The 26,403-nt window shown below is 42.8% G+C and overlaps 1 protein-coding gene across 1 annotated transcript in view; it reads right to left on the reverse strand.

Annotated features, from left to right (window-relative positions):
- The window catches only part of LOC135545656 (amyloid-beta A4 precursor protein-binding family A member 1-like), a 109,865-nt gene that overhangs the window by 12,154 nt on the left and 71,308 nt on the right, over positions 1-26,403 (reverse strand). The window contains 9 exon segments of the mRNA XM_064973427.1: positions 638-817; positions 1,688-1,876; positions 2,354-2,440; positions 3,888-3,920; positions 7,702-7,847; positions 8,530-8,569; positions 11,843-11,953; positions 23,926-24,735; positions 24,738-25,766. Of these exon segments, the coding sequence (XP_064829499.1) occupies positions 638-817; positions 1,688-1,876; positions 2,354-2,440; positions 3,888-3,920; positions 7,702-7,847; positions 8,530-8,569; positions 11,843-11,953; positions 23,926-24,735; positions 24,738-25,673 (2,532 nt within the window). The 5' untranslated portion in view covers positions 25,674-25,766.

Genomic DNA, 26,403 nt, shown 5'->3' on the forward strand with positions numbered 1-26,403 from the left:
CTGAACGTCGGAGGAGCAGGTGTGGTGCACTGACTAAGAGTCTCTTGACTGTACCATCGATGCCCCCTCCACTCAAGCTATACTGCATTTCCAGCCCACTGCCTCAACTCCCTTCCCATCATCTGACACCAACTACTAGAGAGCCTTTTCAATCTCCATCAAAGAGGACCACTTTTCTTTTAGTGGAAATAAGTCTCAGACTTTTTGTGATATATCACTATCGCGTTTAAAAAAAATGTACTGTGTTTTTTTAACTGGTAAAATCAATTGATCAATTCTCCAGAGGCCTGCCTGGGAGATCCCAGTGTCTGAGAGACTCACATCTTTGCTGCTTTGCTTAATTTCAAACCTGAGTTCTTACTCTGTGCCATGGTCTAGAACCAATCACTGCCTGCCGTGGCCAAGACTGGACATGGTTAAAAATGATTCAGTGGTGCTGCTGACTGGAGACAGTTTATAGCGTAGTAAGAACTCCGCTCTTCATTCGTAAAACCACGGTCGTTCTCGGACTTGTAGAAGTGGAACAGATGTATTAATACACCGTCGCGTTAGCTTTACGAACGCCTTCAGTAAGATAAAACCAGGTACAGAATACAGAGCATGACGGGTACTGTTCATCATTCTACAACAGACTCACGTCTTTGCAGTTCTCAGACTTGGAGAAGTGTATGAGGTCGTCGTTGTACATGTCCTGAGTGTTGAGCAGGTCACTGTACTCTTTCTGACTCAGGTCCTCTGGGTTGATGCCGTTAGCCCGCAGGAACTCCTGGTACGCCACACTGAAGGCCTGGCCTATAGACTGGGCAATCAGCTGGGCCTGGAGAGGGAGAGTGGGAGAGAGGGAAATAAACTGTGACACAGTGATTTGTTAGACATACAGTGATGATTTAAAATCCAATCTAAAAGACTGCGTAGGGGTTTTAAACAGAACAAACCAATCAGGACAGAAGTGTTTCATATTGATGAGATGAATGTTTCATCTCTCTGAGTCACACTATGTCTTCTGGCCGACCTTTCCTTTCTCTGTACTCCAGTGATTTGAGATCAACTTCAGAAGACATAGTGTGGCTCAGAGAGATGAAACATTCATCTCATCAATATGAAATACTTCTGTCCTGATTGGTTTGTTCTGTTTACTGGAATGTGTGTCATCACTGGCATGTGTGTGTGTCTGTTCGTATGTGTGTGTGTCTGTTCGTATGTGTGTGTGTTCATATGTACGTGTGTGTGTGTGTGTGTGTGTGTGTGTGTGTGTGTGTGTGTGTGTGTGTGTGTGTGTGTGTGTGTGTGTGTGTGTGTGTGTGTGTGTGTGTGTGTGTGAACCCAGTTACACCAGGGGTCCCAAAAACATCTCTGTCAAGTGAAATGAACCATTAGATGATAATGGAGGGCGTGGAGACTTGATTATGATTCATTAATGCAACATTAAAATGCTATAATGTTGAGAGTCAGTCAACAGGACGAGTCGAATCCAGATAGAGAGAGAAAAAATATGAGAAAAAGAGGGAGAGAGAGCGATGGAGAGACTACGGGTTGTAGTTGTAACCACAAAGAGAGAGAGAGAGAGTTATACAGAGTGACAAAGAATGAATGAACAAACGAGAAAGAGTGAGAGAGTAAAAGACAGAGTAAGTAGGGAGAGATGATGAGACATCGTTTGAAAGTAAAAGTAAAGTGAGATCCTCACATCCTCGGACTCAAAGACGTGGCAGATCATCTTGTACTGCCGTTGTTTCTCGTCCTCGGCGGGGTCTGACGCCTCCACGCTGTCCATGGAGTCAGGGCGGGGCATACGGCGCCTTGCCATCAGAACCACAATGTTGCCGATGTCAGCGATGTAGGAGATGGTCCTCAGAGGGTGGTCCATCATAGTCTCCTGTAGATAGAGGAGAGATAGGGTCAAGGGTTAAGAGGCGATGATAGGGTTAGGGGTTAAAGTGTGATGACAGGGTTATGGTCAGTGTTCAAGGGTTCAGGGGTGATGATACGGTTATGGTCATGGGGTGGTCCATCATGGTCTGCTGTAGACACAGAGGGGACAGTCAATACCATACGTTTCAGGTCTACCAGATTCAACCCTTCTCTATGTCTATGGTCAGGACAGGGAGGGCACAGAAAGAAGAAACTCAGGACCAAACCATTATCAAAGCAACTCCATCAGTTGTCGTGTGAAAAAATCTACACTTAAGAAACACTATATTGATTGTCCCAGGGGTACATGTACAGGTAATTGGCTAGTGTGGCCAGGCCCCCTGATTGGCCCCACACTGGGATTAATGAGCCAGGAGGAGAGGAAGAGAAATGTCAACAGAGAAGTGGACAACATAGAAGATGAGAGACAGAGAGAGTGTACCTGTGAGTCAGCGTTGAGGACTTTAATCCTCTGGGTGGAGATGAAGAGGTCCACCTCCGTCATGGGCTGGGCCTCACCTTCTGGAGCCTGCTTAGACACACACACAGACCGATACATACAGTGACAGAGAAAGACACAGAGACAGAACAGGGCAATTGAGCATCTAGTCTATTATTAGAGCAATACAGCTGACAGTCCATTATTATCATTCCACAACTAGACAGAGGTCAGAGACAGTCCACAACTACCGGAATAACACTGAAGGTAGATACCAGCACCTTCAATCAATCAAAAGCTTTATGGTGTTCAGAATGTTGCAGGTAGAGTGTGTGTGTGTGTGTGTGTGTGTGTGTGTGTGTGTGTGTGTGTGTGTGTGTGTGTGTGTGTGTGTGTGTGTGTGTGTGTGTGTGTGTGTGTGTGTGTGTGTGTGTGTGTGTGTGTGTGTGTGTGTGTGTGTGTGTGTGTGTGTGTGTGTGTGTGTGTGTGTGTGTGTGTGTGTGTGTGTGTGTGTGTGTGCGTGTGGAGCTGTTGGTTTCCTTCAGTGTAATTCTGGCTTGTACAGCATATTCAGAGTTAGTTCAGTAGTTAGTCGAGTATAGCCTCTCCATAGGTAGCAGAGAGACTGGAGTTAGTAATGGGGTTAGTCTTATTAGTTATACTGTGGTGTTTCTCAACTTCCCTCCTGGGGACCCACTGTGTTAACTGGGTTTCACTCTAGTTATATTGGTTTTTGGCCACTTCATTTAAGTCGTATTACAGTGATGAGAGTGTTGGTTATAATGAAAACCTGGATGGATGCCTGTGAGTCCCCAGGACCGGAGTTGAGAAACTTTGGGGTTACGGTGAATACTTAGTCGGTCTGTGTTGGAAAAGAGAGAGAGGTGCTGCTGTGTGTAATGTTAGCCATCCATAGGATTCACAGTGCTAACAGCCTTGCAATTGTTACAACCACAGTGAAATATCACACTAATACAGAAGCTTGTGCCAGAGAAAAACCTCTTCAACTACGATCACAAACACAACACAACTTCATGGTATAACAAAAAAATTGTGGCTGCACAGCTATTTTCTGCATCCAGCAATTTCAGTTTCTCCTCATATAAAGCTTTTATTCGTTGTACATCTATGTCATGTGTCCATGTATCACTGTCAGTATCTTGTAGAAACTCTATAGGAGGATAAAATCGGAGAATGTCTGACATGGAATGAGAAAATGGTGACGGATTTAACTCACAGACAAACCTAAGAATGGTATACATAACATGACTGCAAATCAACAGAGAGGACTTTGTTGCTGGATTCAGAAAATGCAGCGAGTAAAAGAAGTAGAAAAATAAGGAAAGAGGAGAGGGAGAGAGACTTTACAACACAGAATGAGTCCCTAATGGCACCCTATTCCCTATATACCCTATTGGGCGCTGGTCAAAAGTAGTGCATTAAATAGGGAATAGGGTGCCATTCGGGACATAAACACAGACAGACACAGGAAAACACAACGGAACACTGAACATCCAATCAATGAGGAGTACCGCACCTTCTTCTTGTTTTTGGCTAATTTCTGGGCCGTCTGCTTGGCATGGAACAAACATACATACAAGAGAATGGGTTAGACTGAAGCAGGGCTCAGGCAGGGTGCGCTGTGTGTATGTGTGTGTGTACTTGTTTTCCATTATCTTGACCCAATTTACTTACATTTCATCTTAATGTCCTGAACAGATAAGAAACAACTTTTTTGAAAAGTCAGGACTTTCTTCAGGTCCTCAATTTGTTCAAAATTGCTATTTTAAGCTGAAGGATTATGTTTAGGGTTATGTTTAGTTGTTTTAGGGTTAGGTTAAGGGTTAGGGAAAATAGGATTTGTATGGTGCAAAAAAATTGACACTCCAAAAAGTCCTGACATTTCATAACACAGCTGTTGCTATTTTAAGCAAAATATGCATCCTGTTTGCAGTGTGCGTGTGCGTGTGTGTGGTCAGAGTAGTGCAGGGCCGAAGTAGCATGGGCATAGATAGTAGGCCTATGGATCTAGGGAGGGGATTGAGTGGCAGTGTGTGTATTCCATTTTAGAACATATCTTACATTTAAATGTCTGGGATTCAACCAGTCTGAAGTCAACCAGTCTTTAAAAAAGTACCCAATGGTATATCTACGTTTACTGTTCAGTGGGTTATGTTTTGGCCAGCAGGTGACTCACTAGTGCACTAAAAGGATTAGACACAGTTATTACCACCATAATACTTTTTTAAATTAAACTGCACCATTCATTTATGGTCAAATTCACTGAATGAGGTCAATTAATGTGAAAGTGTATAATGCTTAATTGGAATCTTGAGTATGTCTTTACAATACATAGTAAACTAATAGGTACAGTGCCTTCGGAAAGTATTCAACCACCTTGACTTTCCCACATTTAGTTGTGTTACAAAGTGCAATTAAAATGGATTGAATTGTAATTGTTTTGGCAATGATTTACACAACATACTCCAATATCAAAGTGGAAACAAATACATTCTAAAATGAATATAAACTGAAACACTAATATATCTTGATTGGATAAGTATTCAACCCAATACATGTTGGATAACACCTTTGGCAGTAATTACAGCTCTGAGTCTTGTTGGGTAAGTCTCTAAGAGCTTTGCACACCTGGATTGTACAATATTTGCCGATCATTATTTTTAAAATTCAAGCTCTGTCAAGTTGGTTGTTGATCATTGCTACACAGCCATTTTCAAGGCTTGCCATAGATTTTCAAGCCAATTTAAGTCAAAACTGTAACGAGGCCACTCAATGTCATCTTGGTAAGCAACTCCAGTGTAAATTTGGCTTTGTGTTTTCGGATATTGTACAGCTGAAAGGTACATTTGCTTTCCAGTGTCTGTTTGAAAGCAGACTGAACCACGTTTTCCACTAGGATTTCTTTTTATCCTAAAAAAACTCCCTAGTCCTTGCCGATGACAAGCATACTCATAACATGATGCAGCCACCACCATGCTTGAGAATATGAAAAGTGGATGCATATTTTGGAATATTTGTATTCTGAAAAGGGTTCCTTCTTTTCACTCTGTCATTTAGTTCAGTATTGTGGAGTAACTACAATGTTGTTTATCCATCCTCAGTTTTCTCCTATCACAGCCATTAAACTCTAACTGTTTTAAAATTACAATTGGCCTCATGGTGAAATCCCTGATCTCTTTCCTTCCTCTCTGGCAACTGAGTTAGGAAGGGTGACTGTATCTTTGTAGTTACTGGGTGTATTGATATACCACCCAAAGTGCAATTAATATCTTCAACATGCTCAAAGGGATATTCAGTCTGCTTTTTTTTTCATTTTTACCCTTCTACCAATTGGTGCCCTTCTTTGCGAGGCATTGGAAAACCTCCCTGACTTTGTGGTTGAATATGTACTTGAAATTCACTACTGAGCCGAAGGACCTTACAGATAATTGGGGTAGTCATTCAAAAATCATGTTAACCACTATTATTGCACACAGAGTGAGTACATGCAACTTATTGTGTGATTTGTTAAGCATGTTTACTCCTGAACTTATTTTGGCTTGCCATAACAAAGGGATTTAAAACCTCAAGGATCTGACCCTTTTTCATTTCTTTTTTTGCCTAAAATGACATACACAAATCTAACTGCCTGTAGCTCAGTACTGAACGCAAGGATATGCATATTCTCGATACCATTTGAAAGGAAACACTTTGAAGTTTGTGGAAATGTGAAGTTAATGTAGGAGAATATAACACATTAGATCTAGTAAAAGATAATGCAAAGAAAAAACATCCGTTTTCAAAAATGTTTTTGTTCCATCTTCTTTGAAATGCAAGAGAAAGGCCAATATACAACTTAGGACTCCAGTCGCAATTTTGTTTTTGGCCACTAGATGGTAGATATTAGAACATGCAGAGGTGCTATGGTGGCTCTGTCTGATGAGAACAGGAGTAACAGAAAACATACTCTAGGTGTGTGTACATTTACATTACATTTAAGTCATTTGGCAGACGCGTACAATATGTATTGGCTGATAGAGGCTATGGGCTACAGCTCAGTGCATTTTGATCAGGCGGGCTGTAAAATGCTAAGTCACTACAGTATGGGCTATGGGCTGGAGGTGCGCCAGGAGGCTGATAAACCAGGAAGATGTCAGAAAGACTCAGGTCATGTGACAGAAAGTGAGTGAGGGGAAGTGACCATAGAGAATGATAGAGGACTCTTCATTGTATCTATCCCATTATGACATCTGTGAGCGCATATGCACCGCGATTGAGAACATCTCCATTTTGAAGTAGTCAATTAAACAAACTCAATGGGTGCACACAACCACCTGAAGTGTGTTGTTTGAACAGATATAAAGCCAAGATTGCCAATTTATTGCCACCTGCAGTTATGGAATGTTTACTCAAGTATAATGAATTGTCTGATCTGATGACCTAGATGTAATTGTGATCCTCCTTCCCACCCAGTTGAATACTTCAAAATGGGGAAAGGCCTCAATAGCACAGGCCAAGCTAAAACAAGCTTTTGGGCACTAGAGTTCTCTATTATTCTCTATGGAAGTGACACAGTTATAGGTAGAAATGTACTGATGTGAGATCTTGACCTTTGTACATATTCAGGTTCGTACATAGCATAGAACATGTTTCTATGCAAAACAGATATCGATTTGATCGCTTGTGATAAAGATGTTATAAAGCAGTACGTTCCCACTGGGCACAGATGTCATTTCAACATGTAGTTTTCATTTACATTTGGTTGAGATGTCAACTAATGTGAATTCAACGTGAAATCAACAAAAAATGTTACCATGTCATTGGATTTAGGTTAAAAGTTGGGTGAAAAACAAATTCCCTTACATTGATGACTTTGCAAATCCAATCAGTTTTCCACGTTGATTCAACATAATCCAATAGATTTTTTGTTGTTGAAATTATGTGGAAACAATGCTGATTCAACCAGTTTTTGACCGGTGTGTTCAGACAGTATTAAAAACAGGTTATTTGATATTTTCCATTACCAGGTAGAAAACATAATACAGTACAAGGTCAGGATGGAATCAGGTTGGGCGACATGTAGTCTAGGTTAAGAGCGATGGGCCAGTAACCGAAAGGTCGCTGGTTCGATTCCCCATGGTGACTTGGGTGAAAAATCTGTGGATGCGCCCTTGAGCAAGGTACTTAAACCTAATTGCTCCTATTGCTCCGGACAAGAGCATCTGCTAAATGACTAAAATGGGATCTATCCAGAAGTTCCTCTGTAAGAAAATAATTTGTACTGTCTACCAGCATTTTCAACCACATCATTGCGAGCAAAGAAAAAAAATCTGATTAGTCTCTCTCCTCACCTTGATGCGGCTGACAGCCTCCTGGGCCTGCATCATGCGCACGTTCTTGGAGGGGGTCTTGTCAGACAGCAACTGGGTGGAGCCCAGGTAGTTAGCAGCAAAGATGATCCCATCGATCAGGTCCTCTGGGTCACATGGACCTGGGACTGGGAGAGGAGTAGGAAGATTAAAATGCCATGATTTGCCATGGAATATATATACGGTTTTAATCTTAACATGTTTGTGAAGGCTTCAACTCTAAAGATGCAGAAATTAGAACAGTTGGAATGATTGGGACATCGTAGTGAGAGACAGAAAGAGAGAGAGTGTGTGTGTATGTGTCACCAGAATGTCATTGTGCTTCACACAGAGCTAGAGACTCGAGACACAATGCTCCTACTGAGCTAAAGCACACAGAATGCATGAGTAAAGAGGGAAGGATAAAGAGTGTGGGTGGGTGGGTGTGTTTGTGAGATAGATAGATAGATAGATAGATAGATAGATAGATAGATAGATAGATAGATAGATAGATAGATAGATAGATAGATAGATAGATAGATAGATAGATAGATAGATAGATAGATAGATAGATAGATAGATAGATAGATAGATAGATAGATAGATAGATAGATAGATAGATAGATAGATAGATAGATAGATAGATAGATAGATAGATAGATAGATAGATAGATAGATAGATAGATAGATAGCATACCCCCACAGAGCTAAATCACCCAAGCATTTACTAGAGAGAACCGTTTCTCAAATATATTCTTCACTGGCAAAATGCGGCCCACTGAAGTAAAGCAGAGAGGGACGTAAAGACCAGGAGCCAGGAGCAAGTCTTACCTTCTACATAGGTAGGAAAGGAGGCCAGGCTTCTCCTGGACTGCAGGTGTAGAGGAGAAGACAGATAGCACGTTACTGACGGGTCACACAGGCATAGTCATTATAACACTGTCATAGCACTATCATGACACTTGTGAAAGACAGACAAACATTGGTTGACACACTGGGCTGTTGCCGGTCATGACATTTTGTTAGCCGGTTTATTGTCACGCAAATGACTGCCAGTCTCACGGTAATTACCCATTAATTATCATAAACATGTTTACAATCTTCAGGCCTCTATGCGTACAAGCCACTGATGCGCGCCTTTGGAGCATCTGCATTTTAAAAAGTCTAATAAATCCATTTAATATACACCATTCACAATAAATCCATTATTTATTTTAGGCAGGCCTAAAGAAACATGATATGAAGAAAATGTATTTCAAAAGATCCGAATGTCAGTCTGCCTACTGTATGTTATCTGGCTATGCGCCATGCCCGTAGGCTAGTTCATTTAAGCAGACAAGATATCGAATCAGTCCTGTGCCATGATTTTATATTATATTATTGTAAGAATAATATAATTGAACTTAGCTGAAAAAAATTGAAATTATGTTTTCCCATTGCGGAGTAAGTGCACATATGAAGTGGCTATGTTGTGAGCTTAAAAGTAAGCATTTGAAACAGGTCCTATATGATAGATTTAGAGTTATTTTGTCAATTTAGTTGTGAATGAAACAAACCTCAGAATGTCTTAGAAATCAAAACACCCTGTTCTCTCATCAAGTGGTCATTTTTTACCCATCAGACTATTCTCAATTTAATGTTATCTTAAATTTGTTTAGAATGGCCCATTATGAAATGGGTAGGAACAGGGGCAGGGGAAAAATACATGTCATTCGTATGCACTCGAATAGCGATTGGCCCCTTTCCCCCAGTTAAATCATGCCGTGTAGGCAACTCCGCCTTTATAGCAAAGCAGCTGAGAAATAAATATAGTAGCAGCTGGGATCCTCTTCTTTTTAGTGGCAACCACCAAAACTCTGCTTTCAAAAAGGATAGCATATATAAATGTCTGGGTTTATAAGAAAAATAATTTAACTTCACGCATCAAACACTGTTTGAGAAGCATGCAGCCTCTCACTGCGCGACAGGTGATATTCCGCCCAACCTCTCTATGCTCGCCAACCATGTTCCTGCAGCTATCTAGGCTATTCAAAATCAAATACAAATTCACCATAATTGTAGGTTAACTTTGTAAGCCACCCTGCACAACAAACAACATCGCCGAGGCCTATACGTCCCATACTCACGGATAGAACGTTTTGAGCGTAATTTAAGCCAACCAGTCCATCAAGTATGCATAATAATACAGTCCACATTTTAAGGTGATTACTAGAATATGTTTAATTTTGGAGTATAGGCTAGACCAGTTATGTACTAAAAACTCTGTTTTTTTGCCATGCTAATATGTGATAGACTATTAGAATATGTATTGTATAACAGCACAATCATTATTTTAATTCTGTTTTTTGGGGGGGGGGACTTGGGTTCATACAGTTGAAGTCGGAAGATTACATACACCTTAGCCAAATACGTTTAAACTCAGTTTTTCACAATTCCTGACATTTAATCATAGTAAAAGTTTACATACACTCAATTAGTATTTGGTAGCATTGCCTTTAAATTGCTTAACTTGTGTCAAACATTTTGGGTAGCCTTCCACAAGTTTCCCACAATAAGTTGGGTGAATTTTGGCCCATTCCTCCTGACAGAGCTGGTATAACTGAGTCAGGTTTATAGGCCGCCTTGCTCGCACACACTTTTTCAGTTCTGTCCACAGATTTTCTATAGGATTGAGGTCAGGGTTTTGTGATGGCCACTCCAATACCTTGACTTTGTTGTCCTTAAGCCATTTTACCACAACTTTGGAAGTATGCTTGGGGTCATTGTCCATTTGGTAGACCCATTTGCGACCAAGCTTTAACTTCCTGATTGATGTTTTGAGATGTTGCCTCAACATATCCACATAATTTTCCTCTCTCATGATGCCATCTATTTTGTGAAGTGCACCAGTCCCTACTACAGCAAAGCACCCCCACAACATGATGCTGCCACCCCAGTGCTTCACGGTTGGGATGGTGTTCTTCGGCTTGCAAGCATCCCCCTTTATCCTACAAACATAACGATGGTCATCATGGCCAAACAGTTATATTTTTGTTTCATCAGACCACAGGAAAAAAAGCACGGTCTAAGTCCCCATGTGCAGTTGCAAACCGTAGTCTGGCTGTTTTATGGCGGTTTTGGAGCAGCGGCTTCTTTCTTGCTGAGCGGCATTTCAGGTTATGTCGATATAGGACTTGTTTTAGGACTTGTCTGGTTCATCCTAAGGATGAACCAGACTTGTGGAGTTCTACAACATTTTGTGGAGGTCTTGGCTGATTTCTTTTGCTTTTCCCATGATGTCAAGCAAAGAGGCACTGAGTTTGAAGGTAAGCCTTGAAATACATCCACAGGTACACATCCAAAGCCATGGCATCATTTTCTGGAATTTAAGTCCCAGTCAACTTAGTGTATGTAAACTCCTGACCGACTGGAATTGTGATACAGTGAATTTTAAGTGAATAATCTGTCTGTAAACAATTGCTGGAAAAATAACTTGTGTCATGCACAAAGTAGATGTCTTAACTTACTTGCCAAAACAATAGTTTGTTAACAAGACATTTGTGGAGTGGTTGAAAAATGAGTTTTAATGACTCCAATCTAAGTGTATGTAAACGTCCGACTTCAACTGCATTTAGACTTATGTGTATCCATAAGCTCTAATATGCATTTGGTTGTTCTACACATTTCGTTGTGCTCGGCTCTGAAACAAAATCCACAATGACCATGTTTTCCACTCAGTTGTTGAACCCCTGAACAAGCCAGTTAACCCACTGTTCCTAGGCCGTCATTGGAAATAAGAATTTGTTCTTCACTGACTTGCCTAATTAAAGGTTAAATAAAAATAAAAAAAATACGTGTTGATGTTATTTTCCATTGATTTTCCATTGATGTCAGTGTGGTTAGAGGGACAATAGAGCTCTGAGTGCCAGACAATTAGCGACCTGATGGTCGTTAGTGATTTGGGTAATACCAAAGCATGTCCAGAGTGCATAATAGGAGATTACCATGACTCAACGTTTATGTGGAACTTGACTGCGTTCATGACACGACTACCGGTGTTGCGGTAATATGGTCACCGCAACGGTCCTATATGCAGTGAACTTTTGATTTGTCACAATGCCTGGTAAGTATCATAACATGGACATATACATGCACACAAAAACACCTCTTTAGTGGAAAGCAGTGGAGACTCGAAGCTTTCACTCCCTTCAAGCATGGGTGTCCGAATTGAAGACTCCGCCCCCTGAGGAGAGGCCTGAGAGTCTGAACCTGGAGACTAGAGAGAGAAAGTGAGGAGAGGAAGAGAGAGAGAGAGATAGAGAGAAAGCTAATTTTACTTCCATCATTCAAACGTAAAAACATAAAACAGAGCAGGGCTGTGGAAAGATTGGTCATATGGTATACAAGACTTATACAAGACCTTTCACTGAACCAAATCAATAAGGGTAACACCCACATGTGGTTCAAACTCAACAAAAGCACAATCCTTAGTGACAATCATTTTACATGTACTGTATGTGCAGTCTATGCTTCTCACTCAAATTGATCATTTCCAAAGAGAAACCAACCAGTTCCAAGCTGATGGAAATGTGCTTTCGTGTTGGGATTTTAATGCTAGAACAAGTTCTGAACCTTAGGGTAATAAACATATACAGTATTTGGACATTTGTACAACCTGTATCAATGATTTCCTTTCGAGTACATATAGCCCAAAACTCCCGGACTTAAATTTGGCTTTGATAGCTGCCACAAAAACACATTTATGCAAAAGGAAAACCATTCTAGTTGAAAACCTCAAAAGAGAAATGGTTAGATTCCGAGTGTAAACTCAAGGATATTTATCAAATAAAAAACATTACCAACCACAAGATTCCGCAAGAATATTGTGGTACATTTAAAGAATACAAACAAAACCTAAGATGGAAGAAACAGAAGCATTTTGAAAACTATGAAAACCAGTTCTGGGATTAATGGAATGGCTTAAAATGAGAACAGAAGAATGATCTAGGCAACATCTGGAAAGATCATTTTGAAAGTCTCTATGGAATAATATCATAAGAAGACCTTACTTTAAAACAAAGAAATATCCAAGAAAAACCTAATTAAAAACAACCAGAACCCAATTGACTACCAAATTACACGAGCTGAACTTTCAAACATACAAGCCTTAAAACCTGGAAAGGCATGTGGCCCTGACAGCATCAGGAATTAAATGGTTAAACACAGTGCTCCTGAGCAGCAGGATGCCTTATTAAAACTATTCAACCAGGTTTTGGAGAGTGGCTGCTTCCCTGGTACTTGGAACCAAGGGTTCAAAACCCCCATATAAAGAAGCGACAAATTACATTGATATTAAGTCATTTAGCAGACGAATTAAACCCCAACAACCATTGAGAGCAATTGTAATGATGTCTTTTGTAGGCACTTTACAGAGGCTTTGCAGAGGCTTTACAGAGGCTCCGCCATGGCTCGTTGGGCAAAGCCTGTGAAGAAATTAATTGGGTTCATGGAGGGTATTTGGATAAATGCAGAAAATAAGGTCTGTGATAAACACAGGATTATGAGATTTTATACGTTTTTTTTCTATGAATAATCAGCTAACATCACTTTTTGAGAATTTGAAAGCATTTGTGTAATTGAAAAAAGTAAAAAGCTAACGATGTGCTTACATGTAAAAAAATAAATAAAAATAAAACAACAGCGCATGCCTTTGATGTCACCAACGCTACGCAAAGCTTCACAGCTCAATCAAAATGTATATACAAGACATGGCTGGATAACCGTGTAAAACAGCCCTGGGATATCGACAGCCAGAGACTGTCTGAACCCTTTACACTCGTGGGAATTAGCCTATATAGATAGGGATAAATTTAAATGTTTCTTACAGAAGAAATATGAAAAGCAAATGCATGCACAAGCATGGAAGCAATTAAAACAGTTTGGAGATTATGGGGAAATTTCTAGACCAAAGTTACAGGCACAACAGTCCATCTGACACAAGACTGAATCCAACATTACACTATTGATCTAATGTGCATTTTACGTTTACTGTACTTTTTTCTATATCCGTGGTAAATGTGGGGTACTGTAGGTGCAACATAAGACAAAACCATTACAAAGGTTTGAGTGAGAGGACTAACTGGTGTCTCCAAGTGGCTACACTCCTCTCCAAATTGTGCACAGTTCCTAAGTCATTTCCAATACACTTTTATGACTCTAAGAAGAGTCTTCAACTATAAGGTGTTTTTTGATCTCTCCTCGCTGTGACGTTGAGGAACTAGAGCAAAGCACATTTCTAGTTGTTTTGTTTGGAACACAACCCTGCATCTCCGCCATCACACAATTATTGTTGCTTGTTTACGCAAACCCATAAAAACGGCTCATTATAAATCGCAATCTGGATCAGGTGGGCATCGATTGAAAGCTTGTTCTGTTCAATTGCCAACGTGACTAGCTTAAGTTATAAAATATGATCTTAGAGTGTTACTGTAGGGCTTTCACAAAGGTAATTCAGAGAAACAAATCGTCATTTTTGATACACAGAGAAAGGATTCATTAGTGCATTCAGGTGGGTGTTCTGAGGCAAATTTTCTTCACAATAGAAAAGATAGGCTCTTTCTGTTCAGAACAAGCCAGGATATGATGCCATGTCATCTTGTAACTGTACATCAAACATAGTGCTAAAAAAAGCATTGACACTGTACATTACATGAGTTTTATGATATGGAAATGTGAAGTGCACATTTGGACGGGTGTTTGGCTTGCTTGTATGTGGTGGTTCATTTCTTTGCTACCAAATGAGGAGAGACAAACTTATCACACAAGTCAGTCATACTTAAGCTAAATCTTTAACATTGAGAGCTTTGCAAAAGCAATGACTTGGCGACGAATCACCGTTTCTGATGATCCGTTGAGAGCGGCGAGACAAAAGTACAAAGGTATTTTATAGCCAAGATACACCCCATTCAACCTACATGACAAACAACAGATGTAGAGAATGGGTCACACGGTTAAGATGTGTATGAAAGATACACAGACAGATACAGACAGTATCTGCTGTGGCAACAGTTTTCATTGTATAGACCAGTGTCTGGTCCTCCGACTCCAAACTGGAACCATCTCTCCCTGGTATGGTATAGAACAGAAACATTAACTCATGCTCTGGAATGCTCTTTAGGTTTTATCACCCAAAATACATCATAAATCTCCTGTCAGTGTTATGTCCCAGAGGCCCATCCTCAGTAGAACACACACACAATATTTAACAGAATACTCTATTCTGTTGAATAAAACAACCATTTGATGCAATAAAAGCCTTATAACATAATCTTGCAATTTTGCCACCATAGACATCAAATGGGTATTATTATAATCCTCAAAAACTCTGCTTTCAAAATACATTGAGTCCTCTTCATTTATAGCATTTTCCTCACTCCCCAATTAGTGGAAGTGATGGGGAAACGTCCTGTCGGGTGCGGTTCTCAAGTGTATTATTATTATTATTATTATTATTATGTATTATTATTATTGAAATTAACTATTTCATTATCCTCATTGCAATGTACTGTATTTACTGAAATGCTGTACCACTATACTGCTTTGGCAACATCTACAAATTGTATTTCATGCCAATAAAGCAATCTGAATATGAATGAAAGAGAGCGACAGCGAGAGGGAGGATAGAGAGAGGGGAGAGAAGGGGGAGAGAGGGATAGAGAGAGTTGGGGATACGGAGGATGAGAAGAAGGAGGAGAAGGAGAAGAAGGGGAGAGAGAGATAGAGGGGTAGAGAGAGAGAGAGGGATTGAAATGGGGAAAGGAGGCGAGATGAAGAACGAGACAGAGAGGAAAAAAGAAAGAAAGGGAAGGGAAACCAGAGTGGAAAAGAGTAGAATAAGATATATTATATAAACGCACTACATCTCATTCCAAAATAATATAAATTAATATGGAGCTGGTCTCCCTTTGCTGCTATAACAGTCTCCACTCTTCTGGGAGGGCTTTCAACTAAACTCAGCAAAAAAAGAAACTTCCCCTTTTCAGGACCCTGTCTTTCATAGATAATCAGTAAAAATCCAAATAACTTCACAGATCTTCATTGTAAAGGGTTTAATCACTGTTTCCCATGCTTGTTCAATGAACCATAAACAATTAATGAACATGGACCTGTGGAACGGTCGTTAAGACACTAACAGCTTACAGACGGTAGGCAATTAAGGTCACAGTTATGAAAACTTAGGACACTAAAGAGGCCTTTCTCCTGACTCTAAAAAACACCAAAAGAAAGATGCCCAGGGTCCCTGCTCATCTGTGTGAATGTGCCTTAGATGTGACGCAAGGAGGCATGAGGACTGCAGATTAGGCCAGGGCAATAAATTGCAATGTCCGTACTGTGAGACGCCTAAGACCGCACTACAGGAGACAGGACGGACAGCTGATCATCCTTGCAGTGGCAGACCACGTGTAACAACACCTGCACAGGATCGGTACATCCGAACATCACACCTGCGGGACAGGTACAGGAGGGCAACAACAACTGCCTGAGTTACACCAGGAACGCACAATTCCTCCATCAGTGCTCAGACTGTCCGCAATAGATTGTGAGAGGCTGGACTGAGGGCTTGTAGGCTTGTCCTAACCAGACATCACCGGCAACAACGTCGCCTATGGGCACAAACCCACCGTCGCTGGACCAGACAGGACTGGCAAAAAGTGCTCTTCACTGACGAGTCGCGGTTTTGTCTCACCAGGGGCGATGGTTGTTTCAACGCTGTGCGTTACAGGGAAGACATCCTCCTCCCTCATGCGGTGCCATTCCTGCATTCTCATCCTGACATGACCCTCCAGCATGACAATGCCACCAGCCATACTGCTCGTTCTGTGCGTGATTTCATGCAAGACAGGAATGTCAGTGTTCTGCCATGGCCAGCAAAGAGCCCGGATCTCAATCCCATTGAGCACGTCTGGGACCTGTTGGATCGGAGGGTGAGGGCTAGGTCCATTCCCCCCAGAAATGTCCGGGAACTTGCAGGTGCCTTGGTGAAAGAGTGGGGTAACATCTCACAGCAAAACTGGCAAATCCACGAGGAGGAGATACACTGCAGTACTTAATGCAGCTGGTGGCCACACCAGATACTGAATGTTTTTTTTTTTGACCCCCACCCCCTTTGTTCAGGGACACATTATTCAATTTCTGTTAGTCGCATATCTGTGGAACATGTTCCGTTTATGTCTCAGTTGTTGAATCTTGTTATGTTCATAGAAATATTTACACATGTTAAGTTTGTTGAAAATAAACACAGTTGACAGTGAGAGGACATTTATTTTTTTCTGAGTTTAGATGTTGGAACATTGCTGCGAGGTCTTGCTTCCATTCAGCCACAAGAGCATTAGTGAGGTCCGGCACTGCTGGGTGATCAGGCCTGGCTCGAAGTTGGCGGTCCAATTTATCCTAAAGGTGTTCGATGGGGTTGAGGTCAGGGTTCTGTGAAGGGCAGTAAAGTTCTTCCACACATCATTATCTTGTCCCTGGAAGCTCGTAGAAATGCAATTAGCAGAATGGATATTCCAATTCAAAGCAATGACCACATCGGCGGCCATATTGGATGCACTATTTGGAACGCTCGAAGAATTTAAGCTTATCATTCCATAGAAATTAATATAGCACGAATCTATGGCCTGTCTATTGATTCTCTATCTATGTGGGCGCTCCTATCCATCGATGCTCCATTGCCCAATGCCCATAGTTCCAGTAGCTACTTCTCTGCACAGAAAACACACCTAGGTTGACTCATAAATATTCTTCAACAATATTCAGTGATGTTTCATTCATACAGCTCACCTGTCATACATTTTAGACATTTTGAGAAATTGAAGGGAAAACAATTCCCACAATGAAAACTGGCCCGAATCCACAGTCCATAGAAAAATAAGTCCTGGTCCAACACCTAACAACATAGGAGGAATGTTTGGTATAAATCCACCAAAACTACACTAATGTTCACTCCAAACAAACCTGGCTTCCATGGTTTTCATGCAGACGGTCTACCAGGAAATCCCAGAAGTTCTCCATACTTTGAGCCTGAACAACGGTCAAACTATGACGCAGACCGTCCTTAACTTACATACACAGACAGACACTACCTAGTGGCTACAGAACCTGAATGAGGTAAAATAGCTAACCTTCTCTCAAGGTACTGTGGTGGTAATGTATCTACAGTCTCTGGTGGCTTGGTACCGAGTCTGAGCTCTGCTCTACTCCTGTTTCACAAGCTATCAGAATTCACAATGGACTTGTCAGAAAGGCACAGGGGTGTGTGTGTGTGTCTGTGTGTTTGTGTATAGACAGAGGCCTGCAGTGGATGAAAACAGGCTCTCTTCAATGTTATCAGAAACCCTCTGAATTATTCACTCTCTCCCTCCCTCCCTCTCTCCCCCCCCCCTCTCTCTCTCTCTCTCTCTCTCCCCCCCTCTCTCTCTCCCTCTCCCACTCCCTCTCCCCCTCTCTCGCTCTCTCTCCCTCTCCCCCTCTCTCTCTCTCTCTCTCTCTCTCTCTCTCTCTCTCTCTCTCCCCCTCTCTCCTCTCTCTCTCTCTCTCTCTCTCTCTCTCTCTCTCTCTCTCTCATCTACACTAAATAAATAATCCTGGGGAAGGCAAAAAAAACATGTTCTTCTGATGAACGGGAAACTGCCAGAAAGGAGAAGTAAATGACACTATAGTACAGTACGCATAAGGTCATTATAGCACAGTCTTAACCCACCACTCTTTCTCTCTCTCTCTGATACAGTGCCTTGCGAAAGTATTCGGCCCCCTTGAATTTTGCGACCTTTTGCCACATTTCAGGCTTCACACATAAAGATATAAAACTGTATTTTTTTGTGAAGAATCAACAACAAGTGGGACACAATCATGAAGTGGAACGACATTTATTGGATATTTCAAACTTTTTTAACAAATCAAAAACTGAAAAATTGGGCGTGCAAAATTATTCAGCCCCCTTAAGTTAATACTTTGTAGCGCCACCTTTTGCTGCGATTACAGCTGTAAGTCACTTGATTTCCTTAATTTTGGGTCAGTCACAGTGGTCAAATATTCTGCCATTGTGTACTCTCTGTTTAGGGCCAAATAGCATTTTAGTTTGCTCAGATGTTTTGTAAATTCTTTCCAATGTGTCAAGTGGGTCTAATTGTGTTGCTGTCTCGGAGCTCTATGGGGTCTGTTTGTTGTGAACAGAGCCCCAGGGCCAGCTTGCTTAAGGACCTCTACTCCAGGTTAATTTCTCTGTAGGTGATGGCTTTGTTATGGAAGGTTTGGGAATCGCTTCCTTTTAGGTGGTTGTAGAATTTAACGGCTCTTTTCTGGATTTTGATAATTAGCGGGTATCGGCCTAATTCTGCTGTGCATGCATTATTTGGTGTTTTACGTTGTACACAGAGGATATTTTTGCAGAATTCTGCATGCAGAGTCTCAATTTGGTGTTGGTCCCATTTAGTGAATTCTTGGTTGGTAAGCGGACCCCAGACGTCAAGTATTTTTAGCCAGATCCTAATTGGTATATCAAATGTTATGTTCCTTTTGATGGCATAGAAGGCCCTTCTTGCCTTGTCTTACCTGTGGCGCTGATGTTTAGACCGTGGTATGTATATTTTTTGTGTGCTCTGGGGCAACGGTGTCGAGATGGAATTTGTATTCATGGTTCTGGCAACTGGACCTTTTTTGGAACACCATTATTTATGTCTTACTGAGATTTACTGTCATGGCCCAGGTCTGGCAGAATCTGTGCAGAAGATCTAGGTGCTGCAATTGAATCAAAAGCTTGTTCTAAATCAACAAAGCATGAGAAGCATTTGTTTGTTAGGTAATTAGGGTGTGCAGGGTGAATACGTGGTCTGTCGTACGGATGTGAGGATGATGTTAAAGAGTTTACGTATAGCCAATTGGAATTTGTGGTCTGTATATTTTATAATTTCATTTAGGATACCATCAACCCAACAGGCTTTTTTGGAGGGTTTGTATTGTGTCCTATAGTTCATTCAGTGTAATTGGTGAATACAGAGTGGAGTCTCTCTCTCTCACCCCCCTCTCCCCACCACCTCAACCCACCATTACCAGCCCCTGTCCCCGACCGTGCATGAAGGCAGTCCCCTCCTATACTCCATGTTCACCCACGACTGCGTGGCCAAGCACAACTCCAACACCATCATTAAGTGTGCTGACGACACAACAGTGGTAGGCCTAATCACTGACAACGATGAGACAGCCTATATTTTTATTTTACCTTTATTTAACCAGGCAAGTCAGTTAAGAACACATTCTTTTTTTCAATGACGGCCTGGGAACAGTGGGTTAACTGCCTGTTCAGGTGCAGAAGGACAGATTTGTACCTTGTCAGCTCGGGGGTTTGAACTCACAACCTTCCGGTTACTAGTCCAACGCTCTAACCACTAGGCTACCCTGCCGAGGAGGTCAGACAGCTGGCAGTGTGATGCAAGGACAACAACCTCTCCCTCAATGTGAATAAGACAAAGGAGCTGATCGTGGACTATAGGAAAAGAAGGCTGGATATGCCCCCTTTAACATCGACGGGGCTGAAGTGGAGAAGGGTCGAGAGTTTCAATTTCCTTGGTGTCAACATCACCAACAAACTATCATGGTCCAAACACACCAAGACAGTTGTGAAGAGGGCACGACAACACCTTTTTCCCCCCAGGAGAATGAAAAGATTTGGTATGGGTCCTCAGATCCTCAAAAGGTTATACAGCTGCACCATCGAGAGCATCCTGACCGGTTGCATCACCACCTGTTATGGCAACTGCTCAGCATCTGACCGTAAGGCACTACAGAGGGTAGTGCGTATGGCCCAGGGGTGGCAGGTAGCCTAGTGGTTAGAGTGTTGGGCCAATAACCGAAAGGTTGCTGGATTGAATCCCCGAGCTGACAAGTTAAAAATCTGTCACTCTGCCCCTGAGCAAGGCAGTTAACCCACTGTTCCCCGGGTAGCAAAGACATGGATGTCGATTAAGGCAGACCCCCGGACCTCCCTGATTCAGAAGGGCTGGGTTAAATATGGAAGACACATTTCAGTTGAAGGCATTCAGTTATACAACTGACTAGGTATTCCCCCTTTCCTGACATACAGGACCTATATACTAGGCGGTGTCAGAGGAAGCGGAGCGCCAAGTCTAGGACCAAAATGCTCCTCTTTGGGCTTCAATCCCGCTAATGGGATGATATGACAACAGCCAGTGAAAGTGCAGGGCGCCAAATTCAAAACAACATAAATCTCATAATTAAAATTCCTCAAACATACATGTACCTTATACCGTTTTAAAGGTAGTCTTGTTGTTAATCCCACCACAGTGTCCGATTTCAAATATGTTTTTCAGCGAATGCACCACAAACGATTATGTTAGGTCACCACCAAACCACAATAAAAACAGCCATTTTTCCAGCCAAAGAGAGGAGTCACAAAAAGCACAAATAGAGATAAAATGAATCACTATCCTTTGATGATCTTCATCAGATGACACTCATAGGACTTCATGTTACACAATACATGTATGTTTTGTTTGATAAAGTTCATATTTATATAAAAAAAGCTTACATTGGTGCGTTACATTCACCAGTTCCAAAAACATCCAGTGATTTTTCACAGCCACATCGATTCAACAGAAATACTCATCATAAATGTAGATGATAATACAAATTATACACATGGAATTATAGATATACCTCTCCTTAATGCAACCGCTGTGTCAGATTTTTTTTTACATTTACGGGAAAAGCAAACAATGCAATAATCTGAGACAGCGCTCAGAACAATAGTCAAATTAGCCACCATGTTGGAGTCAACATAAACCATAAATGACATGCTAGATTTTTTCGATAATGTCCGTTATTTATGTCCAATTAGCTACTTTTGTTTGGTACACCTATCAAAAAGTTATATTACAGGTCGAAGAAACATTTCAAACGAAGTACAGAATCAATCATTAGGATGTTCCAACCGGAGAATTCCTTTGTGTCTTGAGGAGGAACGGAATGCTAGAAGATATCATGCGGTGTGCACGTGACCTGGAACTGGCTCTCTGCCAGTAGTCTGATTCATTCTCCTCTTATTCAGTCCCACAACACAGTAGAAGCCTCATTCAAATGTCTATAGACGGTTGACATCTAGTGGAAGCCCTCTTCATTCATATCGCAATGGGATTTCAATAGGGAATGGTTTGAAAATATGCCAACCTCAGATTTTTCCCTTCCTGTTTGGATTTCTTCTCAGGTTTTTGCCTGCCATATGAGTTCTGTTATACTCACAGACATCATTCAAACAGTTTCAGAAACTTCAGAGTATTTTCTATCCAATACTAATAATAATATGCATATATTAGCAACTGAGACTGAGGAGCAGGCTGTTTACTCTGTGCACCTCTGGGCACCTTTCATCCAAGCTACTCAATAGTGCCCCTGCAGCCATAAGATTTCTACCCCTGCTGAACAATGAATCAAATGGCCACCCGGACTATTTACATTGACCCTCTGCTACTCATGTATGCATACTCACTTTACAAATGACCTCAACTAACCTGCACATTGACTCGGTACCGGAACCGCTGTAACAGGGGTTGGGTTATTGTTATGTACTTTTCTTGTGTTACTTGATGATTTTTTTTATATATATGTATTTTTTGATTACTTTAGTTTATTTAGTAAATATTTTCTTAACTCTATTTCTTGAGCTGCATTGTTGTTTAAGAGCTTGTAAAGTAAGAATTTCACGGCAAGGCGCATGTGACAAATCAAATTTGATTTGATTTGTTTGACATCAGCATGCCGTCTGCCTGAATGAGACAGGAGTCTCCCTAAATGCAACAAAGTCTAACTTTAGTGGGGTGAGGGGGGGGGTCTCTAAATAATGCTAATTGAACTATTCTCCTATTTGTTTAAAATGCAATTTGTACTGCTACAATGGTACATTTTTAAATAAAAGCTTATTCCAAATTAAATGAACATGCCCACATCTGTATCCATATACAGTGTGAAAAAGAAGACACGTCTTTACTATTTGGCCCATAAAAAACATTCTGAAAACATAGAGAAGGTCCCGTGAAAAAAATAGTGACCGCTGAATGTCACGGTATAATTCGCACTCCGGAATTCAGCAATCCTCTCCGACTCTTCCCTCTCTCTCTCTCATGCTCGCTTCTCCATCCTCCCCTTTTCTTTCTTCCTCTCTTAACCTACACTCTACCCCCTCCCCCCTCTTATCAGTGTCAGGCTGTCGAGGTCTGGCAGGCCAAGACAGCTCCATTTGCAAGGCTGACTGTGTAGTGGAGAAGCTAAGAGAGGAAAGGTGGCGTGCAACCACAGAGCTAGGAGGAATAATGATGAGATGAGACCGCTGGTCAAACGATTCAACCAACCTACCCACGCTATAGCTACTGCAGCAGTCAAACGGTGAGGGAAGGAGGATCATTTGTCCTCAAAGCCACCACTCAGAAAGCAAAACCAGTATGTGACAAACAACCCCTCTGAGGGAAAGAGGGATAATGAGAGGAGGAGGGGGAGAGGGGGAGAGGGGGAGAGGGAAGAGAAAAGGGGAGATGACGTGTTATAGAGATATGAAGTGAGAAGGGGATGGTGAGACAGAAAAGAGGGAAAGAGAAAGATAAATGAGGGGGAGAGGAAGAAGGGGGAGTCGAATCTTGTGGTCTTGAAACCAGAAGGATATGCGTTATTCAGCTCTTCTGCTGTTGCCTTTCTGGACCATGATCCAATACATTCAAAATACTACTAAACCTTTTCCTAAGCTGTATCTCAATAGTCTAAAGTTGATTCCTCTTTTTTCTATTTTTTTCCTCTCCTTCTATTGTACTGATTTGAAAGAACTGGAGAGACGAGCTAATTTCATAGTGAGCATCCTCCATATTGCTCTCACCTATCTTGTCGTTTCATATAAATAAAGATAGAGAAAGAAGACAAGGAAAGGAAAGGAAGCCACTTCAGACTATTAAGAGACCCTTCTTATTTCCTGTCCTGACCAGTCTGAGGTTGTAACTCAAGATGCTATCTACTGTATCTTTATATAAGAATTACATCATTATTAAGCAACCAGCTTCATTACAGTGTGTCAGGTGACCACACACATGCACACACATTTACGCACGCGCGCACATGCACTCACACACACAGGTGAGGTGACTAAACCAACACACACCCACTAGTGTTAGTCTGTATCAAACAAGTACTCACGTCGCCCCCTAGTGAGGGTTGCAGGTCACAACACTCAGCGGTGGGACTCAGGTCCTGTCTCATCACCCAGATGGGTTCTTTAGGCTCATCAGGGGTGTAGGGTGACCTCACCGTCCTGGTCTTCACCTCCTCTATGGCCTCTTTGATGTCCTTTATGGCCAGGGTGATGGCGTCTCTTTTCTCACGACTGTTACGAACCCCAGACGCGTCCTCAGAGGGACTGTCTGCTGGGGCTGGAACGCCCTCTCCTTCTCTCTCATCCCCCTCTCTTTCCATCTCTCCCTTGGGATGTTTGGAGTCTGTGGGGGCGTCGGATTGGGAGTTGTAAGAGTCTCCCTCTTCCTCTCCTCCTTTCATCATGTCTTCTTTGTCTCCTCCCTCCCCCAACCCAGCAGCAGCTCTTTCCAGACTCTGAGAGCTGGAACTCTCTCTGACTTCCGTTACGATCATGTTGATGTCCTCTTCACCGTCCTGGTCACAGCTGTCTGCCCGCGGGTACGGAGCAAACTCTGCCTCCTTCTCAGGGCTGTCTGACTCGCCGTCCGAGCGCTCGTCGTAGTGGTGCAGCCTCGACCCCACTGCCTCCTGCTGCCAGTAGTCCCCGCCCCCGTCCCCCCCCTCAAACAGACGGAACGCCGCCTTTCTCTGCTGGAGGTTCTCGTTGGCATTTATAGGAGTCGCCCCCTCAGCAGCAGCAGCAGAGGGGGCGTCGCTGATCTCCTCATACACATGTTCTGTCAGGGAGTAGTGGTAGGCTCCAGAATATGCCTCGTCTTTAGGTTCCATCCCTTCCTCGACGCTGCTGTCCCGTCCCCCGGCACCCTGGCACCTCCCCCATGGAGGTTGAGAGGTTGGGTGTAAACGTAGTTAGAGTAACCACCACCAGGGTTCAGGGTTTCCTCTGCCTCCTCCTGACTGTGGGGTCTCCCAACGTCTGGTAGGGGTTCCCGGGGTAAGGGAGGGGGCTGAGGGGGGTAGTTGAGGTTCAGGTTGGGCTGATGGTGGGGATGGTGCTGCTCTGACTCAGCGCTCTCTGTGTATCCCTCCGCCTCTGGGCAAAGCATCACCTCGTAAGTACCGCCCTCGTCCTCTGCCTCAAGATCTAGGGCCATGACGCAGTCGCCCTCCGCCCGGTCTGTGTGTGTGTGGAAAGCACTCTCCGTGCTGGCCGAACGGCCTAACGCAGAGTTATCCCCCTCTGTCTCCCTCTCTCTATACCTCCCTCTCTCCTCCTCATCCTCCTCTGGCTCTTCTCGTTCTGGGGGTAGAGAGTGAACAGGCTGTGGGGCTGGCAGAGGTTGTTGTTGTTGTTGGTGTACCCTCTCAGCCTCTCTCTGCTGTCTCTGTATGTGTCTCTGCTGCTGTGCTCTGAGCCTGGCCTCGCTGTCACCCTGTCTGCGGTAACGTGTCACTGCAGGACGCAAGATGGGCTGTGACTGACCCTGGGCCTGCTGCTGGGGTTGGGGAGGGGACTGGGCCCCCAGGTGAAGTTCCGCCTCTGGCTCCTCTGTTGACCTGCGTTGTGGGGCCCCTCTGACCCTGCTGCCACCTGCGCCAGGAGCCTCATTATATCTCCTGTAGCGGGGAGCAGGGTGGTTGTTGTTTTCACTACTGTGGTTGCTAGGCTGCCGGGGTCGACCGTTGTTGGTGGCAATGTGGTTGTCGTGGCGACGGCGTTGAGGAGGGGGCAGGTCGGCTTCTGCGTGTTCAATCAGCTCCTGGCCATGCTCCACCTCTTCGGGGTTCATGGCTGCCTCGGTTTGGTTGGGGAACGAGGGGGAGAGTCTAGGCGGAATGCATCGCCTGCTGTCTGGGAGAAACGCAGCTCCGTGGAAGAGCTTCTGAGAGAAAAGAAAGAGAGGAGAGTTACAATGCTACTACAAACTAAAACATAGTCAACAAAAGGAATTAAGTCACTCGTAGAGGACGGAAGTTCTATAAGAACTATTTATTAGTAAAAAAAACAGTTTTACATTAGTGAAACCTTCATCAATCACAGTATTGAGTCTTTAATGCCATAAAGTATGAGACAGCTGGACCACAGTGATAACTCTAGATCATAGACCTCAGAACTTCTTGTTTAGCAACCTGTTGAGGCTCCTTCCTTCTCCCCTCACCCCTCATAGCAAGGAGCACTCCCCAGGCCCAACACACACAGCCACCCACACAGAACATTCCCCAGATCCAGACTCTTCCTGTCATAAAGACCACCTGGAGGTCTAGCCTCTTCTCTCTTCTCTTCCGGTTCTATAGCTGGTTACAAAACAGGTACAGACACCGTGTGTGTGTGTGACATTGACCCACTTTGTGCTGTCAAGAGCCACAGCAGGCAAAGAGAGAAAGTAAGCTCTAACGTCTTCAGCTCTGGAAGAGAGAGAATGCCACAATCACACGCACGCACGCACGCACGCACGCACGCACGCACGCACGCACGCACGCACGCACGCACGCACACACACACACACACACACACACACA

The sequence above is a fragment of the Oncorhynchus masou genome, chromosome 1 (genome assembly GCF_036934945.1).
Source record: "Oncorhynchus masou masou isolate Uvic2021 chromosome 1, UVic_Omas_1.1, whole genome shotgun sequence".
NCBI lineage: Eukaryota > Metazoa > Chordata > Actinopteri > Salmoniformes > Salmonidae > Oncorhynchus > Oncorhynchus masou.